Source organism: Bos mutus, chromosome 10, assembly GCF_027580195.1.
Source record: "Bos mutus isolate GX-2022 chromosome 10, NWIPB_WYAK_1.1, whole genome shotgun sequence".
Classification (NCBI taxonomy): Eukaryota; Metazoa; Chordata; class Mammalia; order Artiodactyla; family Bovidae; genus Bos; species Bos mutus.
The window spans coordinates 21,037,491-21,051,098 of NC_091626.1; the positions used below are offsets into that span (position 1 = coordinate 21,037,491).

The 13,608-nt window shown below is 44.6% G+C and overlaps 2 protein-coding genes across 5 annotated transcripts in view; one reads left to right on the forward strand and one right to left on the reverse strand.

Annotated features, from left to right (window-relative positions):
- The first annotated feature begins 3,290 nt into the window (after positions 1-3,290).
- Positions 3,291-11,487, forward strand: HOMEZ (homeobox and leucine zipper encoding). Of its 4 annotated transcripts, XM_070377469.1 has the most exons (4): positions 3,291-3,499; positions 3,794-4,101; positions 5,056-5,237; positions 8,797-11,487. In XM_070377469.1, exon 4 carries the CDS (start codon positions 8,829-8,831, stop codon positions 10,374-10,376), a length of 1,548 nt encoding a protein of 515 aa, XP_070233570.1. In that variant the 5' UTR covers positions 3,291-3,499; positions 3,794-4,101; positions 5,056-5,237; positions 8,797-8,828; the 3' UTR covers positions 10,377-11,487. The 4 variants fall into 4 exon arrangements, with proteins under 4 accessions (XP_070233570.1, XP_070233572.1, XP_070233571.1 ...); XM_070377471.1 differs by lacking the exon at positions 5,056-5,237; XM_070377470.1 differs by lacking the exon at positions 3,794-4,101.
- Positions 11,488-12,222: 735 nt separating this feature from the next.
- The window catches only part of RNF212B (ring finger protein 212B), a 54,519-nt gene continuing 53,133 nt past the window's right edge, over positions 12,223-13,608 (reverse strand). Inside the window, exon 16 of the mRNA XM_005895468.2 lies at positions 12,223-12,589. Coding sequence (XP_005895530.1) covers positions 12,524-12,589 — 66 coding nt within the window. The 3' untranslated portion in view covers positions 12,223-12,523. The remainder of the gene's footprint in view (positions 12,590-13,608) is intronic.

Below are 13,608 nucleotides of genomic sequence, written 5' to 3' on the forward strand. Positions count from 1 at the left end.
TTCCCCTACAATTTTGTTTTTGGCTGCACACTCTTTGATATCCAGTCTTTCAATATGATTACATATAATTTTTGCATGAAGAGGTAATTCCATCACCATGATCACTTAAAAAAAATTTTTTTGGATCATTTAAAAAAATTTCACCTTCACACCTTGTAAGTGAACAATTATGTTCACATAATTGGGAGGGGAGGATTTTTGTCAAACTTGGGAAAACCCTACCAAATTTCTTTAGTATATGTGGTGTAAGATTTTGGAGCATTTTCAAATTTTGTAATAATGAATAACATAACTGAATTGTTGACATTAGTAGTATTCCTGGAGGCTGTATATTAGTTTGTTAGAGCTGCCATAACAAAATACTTAGACTGGGTCGCTTATAATATGGAAATTTTCTCACGGTTTTGAGGCTAGAAGCCTGAGATCCAGACGTTGGCAGGGTTGATTCCATTCTGAGGTTCCTCTCTCTTGGCTTGTGGAGAGCCATCTTCTCCCTATGTCTTCATATGGTCTGTCCTACCTGCATGTCTACATCCAAATTCCGTCTTCTTATAAGGATAGCAGTTATACTGAATTGACTTACCCTAAAGACCTTATTTTAATTACCTCTGAATAGACCTTATTTCCAAATATGGTTACATTCTGAGGTACTGGGAGTTAGGACTTTGACAGGAATTTTAGGGGGACACAGTTCAGCCTGTAACATTATAAATACTATTAACCGTTCAAAGAAGTAACTGCAAATGACAGATGTGTGACTCCTAAACCCAAACTAAATGTATTCCCAACTCAACTTCGTTAGTCAATCCCAAAATGCCCATGGCCTCTTCACTGCCACTGGACAAAAAGAGAAGGGTGATAGAGGGGAAGTCAGAAAGAGACATCGATCTTGACCAATTGCAGTTTGAATTTTTTTTTTTTAATTCTACAAAAACATATTAACACATTGCTGAGACTCTTCCAGTGCTTTGGAAGAGATCTGTGCAAGAGAGGACTCTTAACTTCCTCCAGCTTCCTTAGCTATTGGGTAATTGTGTATCTGGTCAGTCCTGCTAATGTTACTGAGCCATGCAAAGCGGGAGGGAGTTTTCACTAAAGATTGAGGATGACGTGGTAGGTCCACATTCTTCAGCACTAGTTCCTGGAACTGCTTCGATGATCACTGACTTGCTAACTTCCTTCTCTGATAATGTCAAGTCTGGACCTCTTCCTCTCTTCCACTCCCCTACTCCAGTCCACTCCATCATCTTCTTACGTGTAAGGGTGAAACCAACATAAAAGAGGGAGTCTTCAGCCTGCTTTCCAGAACCAGGGCACAGGAATTTCTTTCCTTGGATGATTCTTCTCTTAAATCTTGGCTCTTTGACTCTTCTGCATACCCCTGACTTGGAAGTGTGTATCCTTCTGAGGCAAATGTGACTGAGTAGTCTACATTTCATAATTCCCAGCCCATGATCTGTGATGCCCAGAAGGACTGACTTAACCCCCCAGGAGCAGCCACTAAATTTTCACAGTTCCTGCCTGGCTTTCTAGCCAAACAAACTGAGTTCTTCCCACTCAATATCCAGCCTCATTGTTTGGATTAAAAGAATGAGCCCTCCATTGACAGCTGAGGGTTGTCACTGCCTAAAATGTTTCGCTTTTCCCTTTCTTCCTTACATACAAACCATTGGGGTTATTATAATAAGTCTTGAGTTTGGAGGTTTGTATATAGCACCGGCCTTGGCTTAAATCCTAAGTGATCAAAAGTTTCTAACTGTAAAGCTGAGAAGATTATTTCTGTTGCTTACTCCTATCATGCTTTTAAGGGATACTAGTTTGAAGGGCATGGCTCTTAGGACTTGGGATTGTTACCAAATGTACTGAGAGAAGGGAGGAAGGGGCAGATGCAGAGTCAACAGAAAAAGCTGAATTAGAGATACATTTCTCATGCTTGGCAACCTTTAAAGAGCTCTAGACCTTAGTGTGGAGCAATGAAGAATCAGAAGTATCAGTTATGATGGTTGACTTTTTACAGGGTATATGGGGAGTGGCGAGATATGTGGAATACAGGGCACCATTCTGAAACTGTTTTATAAATTATTTTAAGTATATAAGCTGCTGCTGCTAAGTCACTTCAGTCGTGTCTGACTCTGTGCGACCGACCCCATAGACGGAAGCCCACCAGGCTCCCCCGTCCCTGGGATTCTCCAGGCAAGAACACTGGAGTGGGTTGCCATTTCCTTCTCCAATGCATGAAAGTGAAAAGTGAAAGTGAAGTCGCTTAGTCGTGTCTGACCCTCAGCGACCCCATGGACTGCAGCCTTCCAGGCTCCTCCGTCCATGGGATTTTCCAGGCAAGAGTACTGGAGTGGGGTGCCATTGCCTTCTCCGAGTATATAAGCTATTGTGACCTAAATAAACAAGAGAAGACTATCATGAGAACAGAAGAGTCACTTCAGAAAGTATTGTTCCCAAGTTTTGGTCAGAAGACAGAATCCTAACTATACAAACTTTTGGCCCAGAATTTTGCAGTGTGTGCAATACTAAGTCGTTAGAAAGCCCGTTTTATTATAATCCCTTTCTTGACAGCAAAATCAAGGCCCCCCAACATGAGGCACAACTCCAGGTAGTCTTTACTAGGAGGGCCTGGGGGGGGGGGGGGGCTGGCAAGAGCTAATGAGGTGACCTCCTCTAGAACTTCATCTTTGAGAACACCTGTCTGGTGACAACTGGACCCGGGAAGCGGCGGAAGGTGCCAGGCTGCTAGGATCATTTTTCTGGGTGGCCAAGACACTTGATCCATCTCGAGAACAAGTTAACGGTTGCTCTAGGTGCTTCGTTTACAGTTGACGCTGCTGACGGAGGTTTGACCCTAGGTTGGGAACGCTTGTCTCCTATACGAAACTGGCAAAGGGATACTGAAAACGTCTTCCTTCCGGAGGAAACAAATGGGGAGTAGTTGTAGGCGGTTTGGACAGTTCAGCAAACTGCTTTGAATTTCTTGGGGAATTCCAGGAGGAACATTGCCCAGCGTACCCCCGAAGATCCGGCGCCCACAAGGCGAGGGTAGGAGGGGGTACTGTTCACGGCATCCTAGCCCGGGGGGACATCTTCCCTGCCCCACGTAGCCAATAGGCATCCCAGCTGAGGCCCATGCAGCCAATAGCCGATTTCAACCAAGACCCACTCAGCCAATGGCCGGCCCAGCCCGTTCCGCGAGGGCCCGCCTGCCTGCTCCCACCAATCAGAACTCGGGCCACCTTGGCACCACCCCTGGAGCCCACCCCACCCATCCGCCCCGCCTCCAACTCGCTGGAGCAGGGCTGGGCTAGACGGGCGCGCTCTCGGGGGCGGGGAGGGGGGGCAGTCCCGGTCCTGGCCTTCCGCGCGGGTGGGCTCGGAGCAGGCCGCGCTGGGCAGCAACCCCACTCTCACCCCGGAGGCCCCCTGCCCTTTCTCCCCCTTTCCCCCCGGCCCATGGTGCGAGGCTGGGAGCCGCCGCCCGGGCTGGACTGCGGTGAGTGATCCCCAGCCCTTTCGACTTCCCCTTCCAGTCCCTGTACGATCTCCGACCTCCGGAGCCCCATCTCCGCGCTGGGGGGAGGAGGAGAATTCTAGGTTCGAAGTGGTCCGGTTCTCTCTCCTTTCTCCTCAGGACTTTTCGGTTCCCTGTTTTAACTGGGGGAGGGTGAGTGGGTGTATAGGAGGGGAAGGCCGGGTTGGGACGCCCTTGGCGAAGAGAGGGTTGAGATTTGCCTGCTCCCTGGGGCTCATCGCCCCAAGTGCAGCAACTTTTTGTTCTCTGACCCAGTTTGGAGCCTTCTAGACTGCCTGCGAAATGGAGGATAGGAGAAACGTTTCCTTCCCAGGCCTCCCCTCCTCCCCTCCATGACTGCCTCCTGGCGACTTCAACACACGTACAGAAACCTGGCCTTATTCCTGGGGAGCATGGCCTTTGGGAATGAAAGGTTTGAGAGAAACTGCCCCTTCTGACCTCTACCCAGCCATACTCAGAAAACCAACCAGAAAAGTAAGAACCTGAGTCCTCAAAGGTTCCTGGTGTTGCCTCCTAATCAGAGACTTCTAAACTGAAAGAAGACTCAAGCTGAGACCTATTTGGTAATGTGGACCCAGATGATATATTTTGTATGAACCCTCTTCTCACCATACATTTGAAGGGCTTTTTATGCTGAGGATAGGTAGATGGCAGTAATTGAAAGTAAGCCAGTTAAAGTTGGGAATTTTTTAAATGATGCATACATATCCTAAGCGTTGTCATTAAAAGTACATTCATCTCACCAATTTCTTGGGTAAGTGTCCCAGCGTTTTCTTTGTGTTTGCTGATTGGCAGTCCCAATTGTCTTTCTAATATCAACTACATAAGCAAATCTCTAATCTGGCTACACCCTGAGAACTTAAAATAAACTACCTTCATCTGCCCCAATCCAGGCTAAGTAAATCAGAACGAGGTGGATGCCGCGGGTTAAGTTTCCCCGGGTAATTTTTCTAATAAGCCGTCAGACTGGAGCCACTGCATCATCATCTGTGATTTCCAGGTTTGGTTTCTTTAAAGTGGAGTCTGAATTTAAACACTTTTGAAGCAATATGAATGCAGAATACTTCTGAGATTTTTAAGTCTCCTAGCCCTCAGTCTTTTACAGTTTTCTTGCCTACTCCCAACTCAACAATTTTTTTAAAATGTGCATTTCTTTGTATTATGTCTTTCAAAGCATCTGACTTTTTTTTTTCAGAAACAATTCTTAATGCACTAATTTTCATAGGTTTATAGGATGTTTAATTATATAGAGACAAACAAGGGGCATAAGCAGGTTTGGAATCACACACAACTGGCCTCAGCACATAGGGCAGCTGAAGGAAGCAGATGACTTTGCCATGCTAGAGAATAGACTACCAGCCTCTAGTGTCCAGTGCACTGTGGGTACTGATTATGTAATCCAGCGGGGGTCAGTTAAACCAAGCTCCTGGACCAATTGAACATCTTTCGCTTCTACTCTGTCCAGCTAATGGCACTAGTACCTAGTCCCTTCTAAACTAATTTACATTCTCTTTCAGGCTTCCAGCCACTCCTTCCATTCATTCATAAACTGTTTTCTTAAAGCACTTACGACCATTGCCTTTATTAAGTTCGGAGGACACAGGACAGAATTTCTAACAGGGGCTTCTGGACAATCAGCGAACCCCCTGAGATTATAATTTATAATCTGTAAATTTGAATGTTTGGGGCGGGGTGCGAGGTAAGTCATAACTTTCTGAAAACCTTTAACTTCTTATTTTCAAAGAGAGTCATGATCCACAAAGTGACAAGCACATGAATTGAGTATCACTAAATGTCCTTTAAGGCCCTGAAAACACATTTCATTCAGGAACATTCTTCAGTTCTCTGAATAAAGACTTAGAGAACTTAGCAGGCTCACATCTGGTCTTCACTTGAACTGTCACCTGTTTTAACCTTAAGCCTAGGCTCAAGATTTTTGTTTTTGGCCACACCATACCGCATATTTGATCTTACGTCTCCTGACCAGGGGATCACACTCATGCCCCTTGCAGTGGAAGTGTGGAGTCCTACCCAGTGGACCACCAGTAAATTCCTAGCCAAGGCTCAAGTTCTGAAGATCTCTTTTTCCTAGCCTTGTGTGAACACCTACACTGCAAGTTTAAGGCAGCCCATTAATACTTTTCTGCCTTTTGTCCAGGGGTATGGAAAGCCCAAAGGGAAATAAGGGTGTTACCCTGACTCTGTACTTTTTATTGGTGACTTTAAGTAGCAGTAAGACATATCTGGCATGGTTACAGATTTAGTAAATTCAGAATTGATAGTACCACCATCACTGACAACTCTACCCAGAGGAGTCCTTATTTCTCCAGCTCTGATTTCTTTCTTTTTCTACTTTCTCCAAATGAGGTACAAGGACACAAGATGCTATAGTGTCTTCACTGTGCTTTTGATTACTGTAGGATCTACTCTCCTTGTTATAGTTCTCAAGAGCTATTTCCTGGTTCTAGTTTCCTCCTATATCAAAGCCAGATTCTTCCAGGGAGGTACCAGCTCTACTGCTGTGTCCTAATTTTAAGGCACCATTCTGTATCAAAAAGTCTTTTCACAACTTGTGTTTTGTGTTATTGAAGAAATGTGGATATATGCAGTATACCAAATATGACCTTTGCAGTACTGTTATACTGAACTATCAAGCCATGAGAATCTTAAGGATAGCAGACCACATGAATGAAAGCAACCTGTTTCCTTATTGGCTTATAGCTGCACCTGCCTTATTCCCTGTCTAGCAGTCTTCATCCTCACGCTGGACTGCTTTATTCCTTGTGCTACCTTTTCCTCACATCTAAACTGTTGCCATGACCTTAGAAAAATAGGGCACAAATAAGGTTGAGTGGGTGTCGAGCACTGGATCATCAAGTATTCTCCAGCTTAGATGTGGTGGTGTTCCTGGTGGGCCACAACTTCCAAATGGTGGTTTTAAGTACCTAGCCGTGCAGGCACTTCCTCACAGCCACTCAGCTGTGTCTTGAGATGAACCTGTTGGGTAGCAGCAATCAAAATTCACCTGGCAGCAATCAAAAAGGATTTATATCTAAATTATAGATTCAGTTCTAAAGCAGTCATTTTGATACTTTTTTTTAAAAGCAGCAAAATCCTTTCTGGAATTATATCCAACTCCCCAAATATAAAAAGTAAAAAATCAGATACCTTGGTTTCCCCCACTCCTCATTAGAATTAGGACTCTGCAATAACAGATTGGCTACAGTAATTTAAAATATTCCATCTTTGCCTCATTCCCCTGTTGTCTAGGAGGAGCATTACCTTATATCAGAGTCATCCCATGATGCTGAAGCAATGATAAAAACTCTAATTTATTGAGCCTTTAGTATAGGGATAATGTCAGTTGCATTTTTTTAGTCATAACCTTGCAAGGTAGATGCTGTTATGACCTTTTAATCTGATGGGAAACTAAGGCTTAGGCAAGCATTCTCGGGAGTGGCGAAGCTGTGATTCATCCCAGATCTGTCTCACCCTAGACCTCTACCTCTAACAGCTCTAGGCCCCGCCTGTACGACACCTAGCACACAGTAGGTGCTCTGTAAAAACATATGTAACTTTACATACGCTCAACATTATCTTCAGTTTTTACACATGAGGAAACTGAGGGACCTGTAAGTTCAGACAGAACTGGGATTCAAACTTCCTATGTAATGCTGGCTTTAATCACATTCGTATCCACTATGCCATGCTGCCTCCACTTACCCTCTGAAGGTTCTCAAACTGTATTGCATTCAAGGTCTGCATGGCCTTCAGTTTGTTAAGATTTTCTTGTTAAAAGGGAATGGTGACATGCATTAGAATGCTGCCGAATTTTTCTATTCATCATATAAAACTTCAGATATTACACTGCTCTATCTGTAACTTTTACATAGGCATGCTGTCCTCTCTGTAATGTATTAGAAGGACTATTTGTAAACTCAGATGGGAGTCCTCGAAAAGTAAAGGGTGACAGATAATGTTAGTCTCTAATGCCCACCTGGGGAGCATTTAACAGGGAGTTGAGTTAAAACTCGGTTACCAGGGAAGTCCCTGGTGGCCCAGTGGTTAGGACTCAGCACTTCCAATGCAGGGGGCATGGGTTCAATCCCTGGTTGAGGAACTAAGATCCCCACAAGCCATGTGGCAAAAAAAAAAAAAGGTCAAACTGGGGCCCAGAATTATTCTGGGAAAGAGCTTGGGCAGGTTTCCAGGAATGAAGCATAGTCAGAGGCTTTCTCTGCGGTCCCCACACCCATGTTGAGCCTGGGAGCCCTGGTGCCACTGGGTAGCTTGCAGGACCTGGCTACAGTTTATAATGAGCCTGCCCACTTGGTTCTAAGAAGAAAGCTGGACTGAAGAGATAAGAGCTGCAGGCCTCTGGCCCTGTGTGGAGGGGGCTATTAAGGTCTGAGGGAGCTCTCTAGGCTCCCTGGAGAGAGACTCAGCAGTTGGAAGAGACAAAGGCTGGGGAAGAGGGGAATAACCTTTGTTCTGTGGATGTCTTGGGGAAGGAAACATTCACCTCCCTCTACCCTCTCTGGACCAAAACCAAGGGGAACTCCGTACATCCCAGATCACTGACCCATCTCATCCTACTGAGACTTAGAAAAAAATTAAACTATCAATCACCTTCCCGCAACACTCCACCACCAAGAAGAAAAGGGAGCTGGGTAGAGGGACAGTGCTGTTCTACCTTCTCTACCTTCTAGATTCTCACACATTGTAGAGAATCTACATTCTCACACACGTTCTCACACATCCTAATCTTTCCACATTTTAGAGATAATCTAAATCTAGAGATAACTCAAGAAATAATCTGTTAGGAGATAAAGTGTTCTGAGATTACATACATCTCTGGTTTTCTAGGTGAGTCTTCATTCTGTCACTCTTGTTGCATGAACTTAGAGGGTGAAGTGAATTTGAATGGGAAAGATAAAGGCTCTAAGGATGTTTTCCTTTTTTTTAACCTCAGAAATCAGGTTATCATCTTGGTGACAACACTCACTAGTTTTGTGACTTGGAATAATTTAACTTCTCTGGACTTTGGTTATTTCATACCTAAAGGGGGAATTATAGCAGGCTCTGATGATTTATAAGGTTATGAAAATTAAATGAGAAATTGTTAAATACTTTAAAAGCAATCCAGTACAGTACACATAGAAAATTGTTTTTGGAGTCCAGCGTTTTGTTTGGTAGAAATTGAGCAATGGCCTGAAAGGGGAACCCCAGTGATCGAGCTGTTTCTCTTCTTATTACAGCTATCTCTGAAGGGCACAAATCAGAAAGCACCATGCCTCCTAATAAAGAGGCCAGCAGTCTTAATAGCTCCCCTGCGGGCCTCATCTGCCTCCCTCCAATCTCTGAGGAGCTACAGCTTGTGTGGACCCAAGCAGCCCAGACCAGTGAGCTGGACAGCAATGAACACTTGCTCCAAACCTTCAGCTACTTCCCCTATCCCAGTTTAGCAGACATTGCCCTTCTTTGCCTACGCTATGGGCTGCAGATGGAGAAAGTCAAGACTTGGTTCATGGCCCAGCGCCTTCGCTGTGGCATTAGCTGGTCATCTGAAGAAATTGAAGAGACTCGAGCCCGAGTAGTCTACCATCGGGACCAACTCCATTTCAAATCCCTTCTCTCTTTTACTCATCATGCAGGGCGGCCGCCAGAGGAAATGCCTCCTTCTCCTGTGCCACCTCCGGAACAAGTTGGTCTTGGAATAGTGCCCCTGACTCTTAGCGAGCCCACCCAGATGAAAGGATTGAAGGTAGAGCCTGAGGAGTCACTGAGTCACCAGAAAGCAAAGGAGCCCTTGATGGTACCTGGCAGTGGGGCATTTCCCCACCAATCACAATTTTGGCAGGATCATCAATGCAGTGGCCTCTCCAAGGAGCAGGCAGGCAGGTGTCCCGACCAGTCACACAGCCTAGCTACTGCTTCCTGGAACCACGCCACAGCTGTCCACCAGCCCCGTGCTCGGGATAAGCCTCAATCCATCTCATTACTTGCCAGTAGTTGTAAGAAGGAGTCAGCATCTAATGTGACTCCTCCTTCCTCTACCTCTTCCTCTTTCCAGGGACTGGCTAATGGAGCTCCTGCCACCTCTAAGCCCCTTCAGCCACTGGGCTGTGCCCCACAACCATTGTCACCCAATGAACAGGCACTACCCCCACAGCTGGAGCCAGCCTGGCCCCAGGGGCTAAGGCATAACTCAGCATCAGGTAGGGTTGGCCCTGCAGAGTATCTTTCCCCAGACATGCAACGCCAGCGAAAGACCAAGCGCAAAACCAAAGAGCAGTTGGCTATCCTCAAATCGTTTTTTCTACAGTGCCAATGGGCACGGCGAGAGGATTACCATAAATTAGAGCAGATCACTGGTTTACCTCGACCTGAGATTATTCAGTGGTTTGGTGACACACGCTATGCCTTGAAGCATGGGCAACTAAAGTGGTTTCGGGACAATGCAGTACCTGGTGCCCCTAGTTTCCAGGATCCAGCAGTTCCCACACCACCACCTTCAACCCGCTCCTTGAATGAATGGGCTGAGACACCGCCTCTGCCAAATCCCCCACCCCCACCGGATATACGACCCTTGGAGAGGTACTGGGCAACCCACCAACAGCTCCGGGAAAGTGATATCCCTCAACTGAGTCAGGCATCAAGGCTTAGCACCCAGCAGGTACTGGATTGGTTTGACTCTCGATTACCTGAGCCAGCTGAAGTGGTGGTCTGTCTAGATGAAGAGGAGGAAGAGGAGGAGGAGGAACTGCCAGAAGATGGTGAAGAGGAGGAGGAGGAGGACGACGACGATGATGACGATGATGTGATCATCCAGGACTGAGTGGGAGGCTGGGGGAGGGGAGGTCTGTTACTAAAAGACAAACCAACTGAGTAACTGTTTAAACAAAGAAACCACATTTTTTTTTTTAACTTACCTTGTGGCAAAAAACTGAAAAACTTTGTGTTCTTGAGGATGGGGGACAGGGATGTAGTAAGGGTAGACCAGGGAGGGTGACCATGGAGTACAGAACGAGGTGGGGATCGGATGGGCAGAAATCTAGGCCTCCAGTCTCAGTGAGGGGCTTGCTATGGGTCTGGGAAAAGGCTCTTGCTCTTTTCATATCCCTGTTCTTTCCCCTTACTGTTCTACAGAGAGGCTAGGCTTTGGCCCACAGCCATGGAGTTCTGTAAAGGAGGAGTAAAGTTTCTAATACGACTCCAGTCCCAGCATTTTCCCGGCATATAAGGCTGCCTTGCATCCCATTTCTCTCTGAGCACAAGTTCATGCATAATGCAGCTAAGAATGTCAGTTACGTCCCAGTCAATCACAAATACTTCCTCTCCTCATACCAGCTTGACTTTCTATGTTTTCCTGCTGCTTTTTGAATCTCACAGGGAGCAGAATGTTTTCATTTCTGATACTGGGACCACTATGCCTTGTACCTTTCCAAAAATCCCCATTCTGTTCACTGTTTGTCTCAGGGTAAATCTTCCCCCCGGAGCTTGTGAAAAAGTTTAATAATTGGGTGGAGAATAATTTAGACTGGATATTTATTGGAGGTGGGAATTAGGGGAGATGTCCTTTTAAAAAAGTAGAATTATAGATTACAGAGGGGTAGAGGAGAGGGAATGGTGTCTGCTGTTCGGGAGGACGGTGCAGATAGATTCCAGGTTTGGTTTTACAAACCTGACACTCCCTCCTGCCTAGTTTGACAGAAACTGATTTTTTAATCTTTTTGGTGTTGGTTTAATTTGTGTCCAGAAAAGAGACTTTACCCCCTGTTTATAATATCTGTCTTGGGGACAGAAGTCCTTGTTTTAGAGTGGTTTTGATCAGTTGGGGTCAGATATAAAGATATCAGTGGATTAACCATCTAGAAATAAAAGAGTGGAAGCCCCAAATTGCTAGACTAATAATAAAAAGGCCAAAAATAAAATTGTTTCTCTCTCCACTTTGCCATTTCTCTCCTTTAAAGATTAATGGAACCAAATTCATCCACTTTCTGATTTAGTATACTTTTTATTTTCAAAGCAGCAGGATATACTGAGGTAAAGTAAATGAACAAAACTTGAAATAGATCAGTACCTATTACTAGGTAGATTGCTTTCTGCACCTGCAACAGCGTAGGCTCTATCTCAGAAGAGGGGGAGTCTAGAAATGCCTTTAAAAATAAGCTCAGTTTCAGAAAGGGTAATGGGATCCTATTCAGCTACAAGGTCATTCCTAAGACCTAGTTTATCTCTAGCGGATGCTATCTTCAATTTTCCAATATTTTCACTTAAGGTATACCTGCTATGGCCCACCCATTTAATCCCTCATTTCTACCCCTTACTACCCAAAGAAGAATAAATGTTTGATCTCAGTGGTAGTGTTCTTTGCTTATCCCACCATTTGAGAGTTTATGACGTCAACAGAGTTACAGTAGCAATAAAAGGGCATCCTCTTTGTTTCATTATCTGTATACTTTAGTAGGGCTTCAAGCCTGTGTCTCCAACTGTTACCAAACAGAAAGAAAGGAAAATCAACATATTTAACAGTATCTAGGTACAGAGGAAACAATAGGGAAATAGAAAAATTATAATAGGCCAAGGAACAGAGTTATTGCTTGTTAACACTGACAATGGGAGAATATATACAAAGCTAAAAAGTAAAATCCAGAAATAAAACATGGTTAATAAGTATATCACCCCACACCACCCCAATGATGCCAAGAATTGTTTTTATAACCTTTGTTTCAAGTTTCAGGAAATAAGGGAGCTATCTGTATCCTGTGGGAGAGATAGTAAACATCTTCCTGAAGGTCTGACCTGATCACTTTCATAGGAAGTAATACAGCAGGTATAGGGTAAAGACTGAGAGAGAGAAAGTATACAATGAAACGGGGGTGTAGGCAGGGGTACATCTTCCAAGGGCATCACACCTAAGTGAGTATGAGATGCCTCTGTCCATACTTCAGCAGTATGCATAGGTGAGACCTTGAAGGTGGTCTATCTGGGAGTGTTCCATGCTTCTCTCCCTCTGGCTAATCCCATCTGCCTCTGTTGGTAGAGATTCTGCAGCACAGGACAGGAAGGCAGTTAAGGGCGTTTATAATAAAAAAGGGCAAGTAAGGCCCTTTTAACTCATTATATGATGTTTAGCATGACAGTAAACCATTGCTGTTGCTTCCCCATAGTTTTTTCCATGGCAAGAAAACTTATAAGATTTGATACATCCAGTGTGACAAAGGCTATGTCGCCACTTATGAAACTGGAATGTTTCAGTTGGTTTACGGTGATAAGGCAGAGTATTTCTAAAATCAAACTGGGGAAAGCTGGAACATGACTACCATACCCAGAGACCATTACCAGGGAGGCAGAATTATGTCTCTGGGTGAGTGGTACTTTCTTCAATAATTCTTAATACAAAAACAGTAATATAATGAATTCACATGTACCCATCACCCAACTTCAACAGTTAACTCATGGCAAATTTTCTTTGATTTCTGCTCCCTCACACTGCCCTGCTCCACTAGATGAAGCTAAAGCAAAACTAGGATAATCATTCAACTTTCTATCCATAAATATTTTAGTATGCATCTTCAAAAGATAGACATTTTTTTAAGACAGACTTTTAAAAAACAACCACAACAGCATCATGCCTACCAAAAAAACCCATTAAAAGCTCTTTAATCAAATGTCCACTAAATATTCAGTTTTCCTCAACTGTCTCATAAAATGGTTTTATACAGTGTACTCCAATCGAGATCCAACTGAAGAACATTTACTTGCAGATGGTTTATATGTCTCAAGTCTTTCTTTCACCTGTAGATTAATCCCTCCATTTACAAGGATCTTAGAGAGGCTTCCCTGGTGGGTCAGCAGTAAAGAATCTGCCTGCAAGGCAGGAGCCACAGGAGACATGGGTTCAATCCCTGGGTCAGGAAGATACCCTGGAGGAGGGCATGGCAACCCACTCCAGTATTCCTGCTTTGGGAATCTGATGGACAGAGGAACCTGGCAGGCTCTCAGTCTGTAGGGTCGTAAAGAATCCAACACAACTGAAGCTACTTAGCATGCACACACACAGAGGG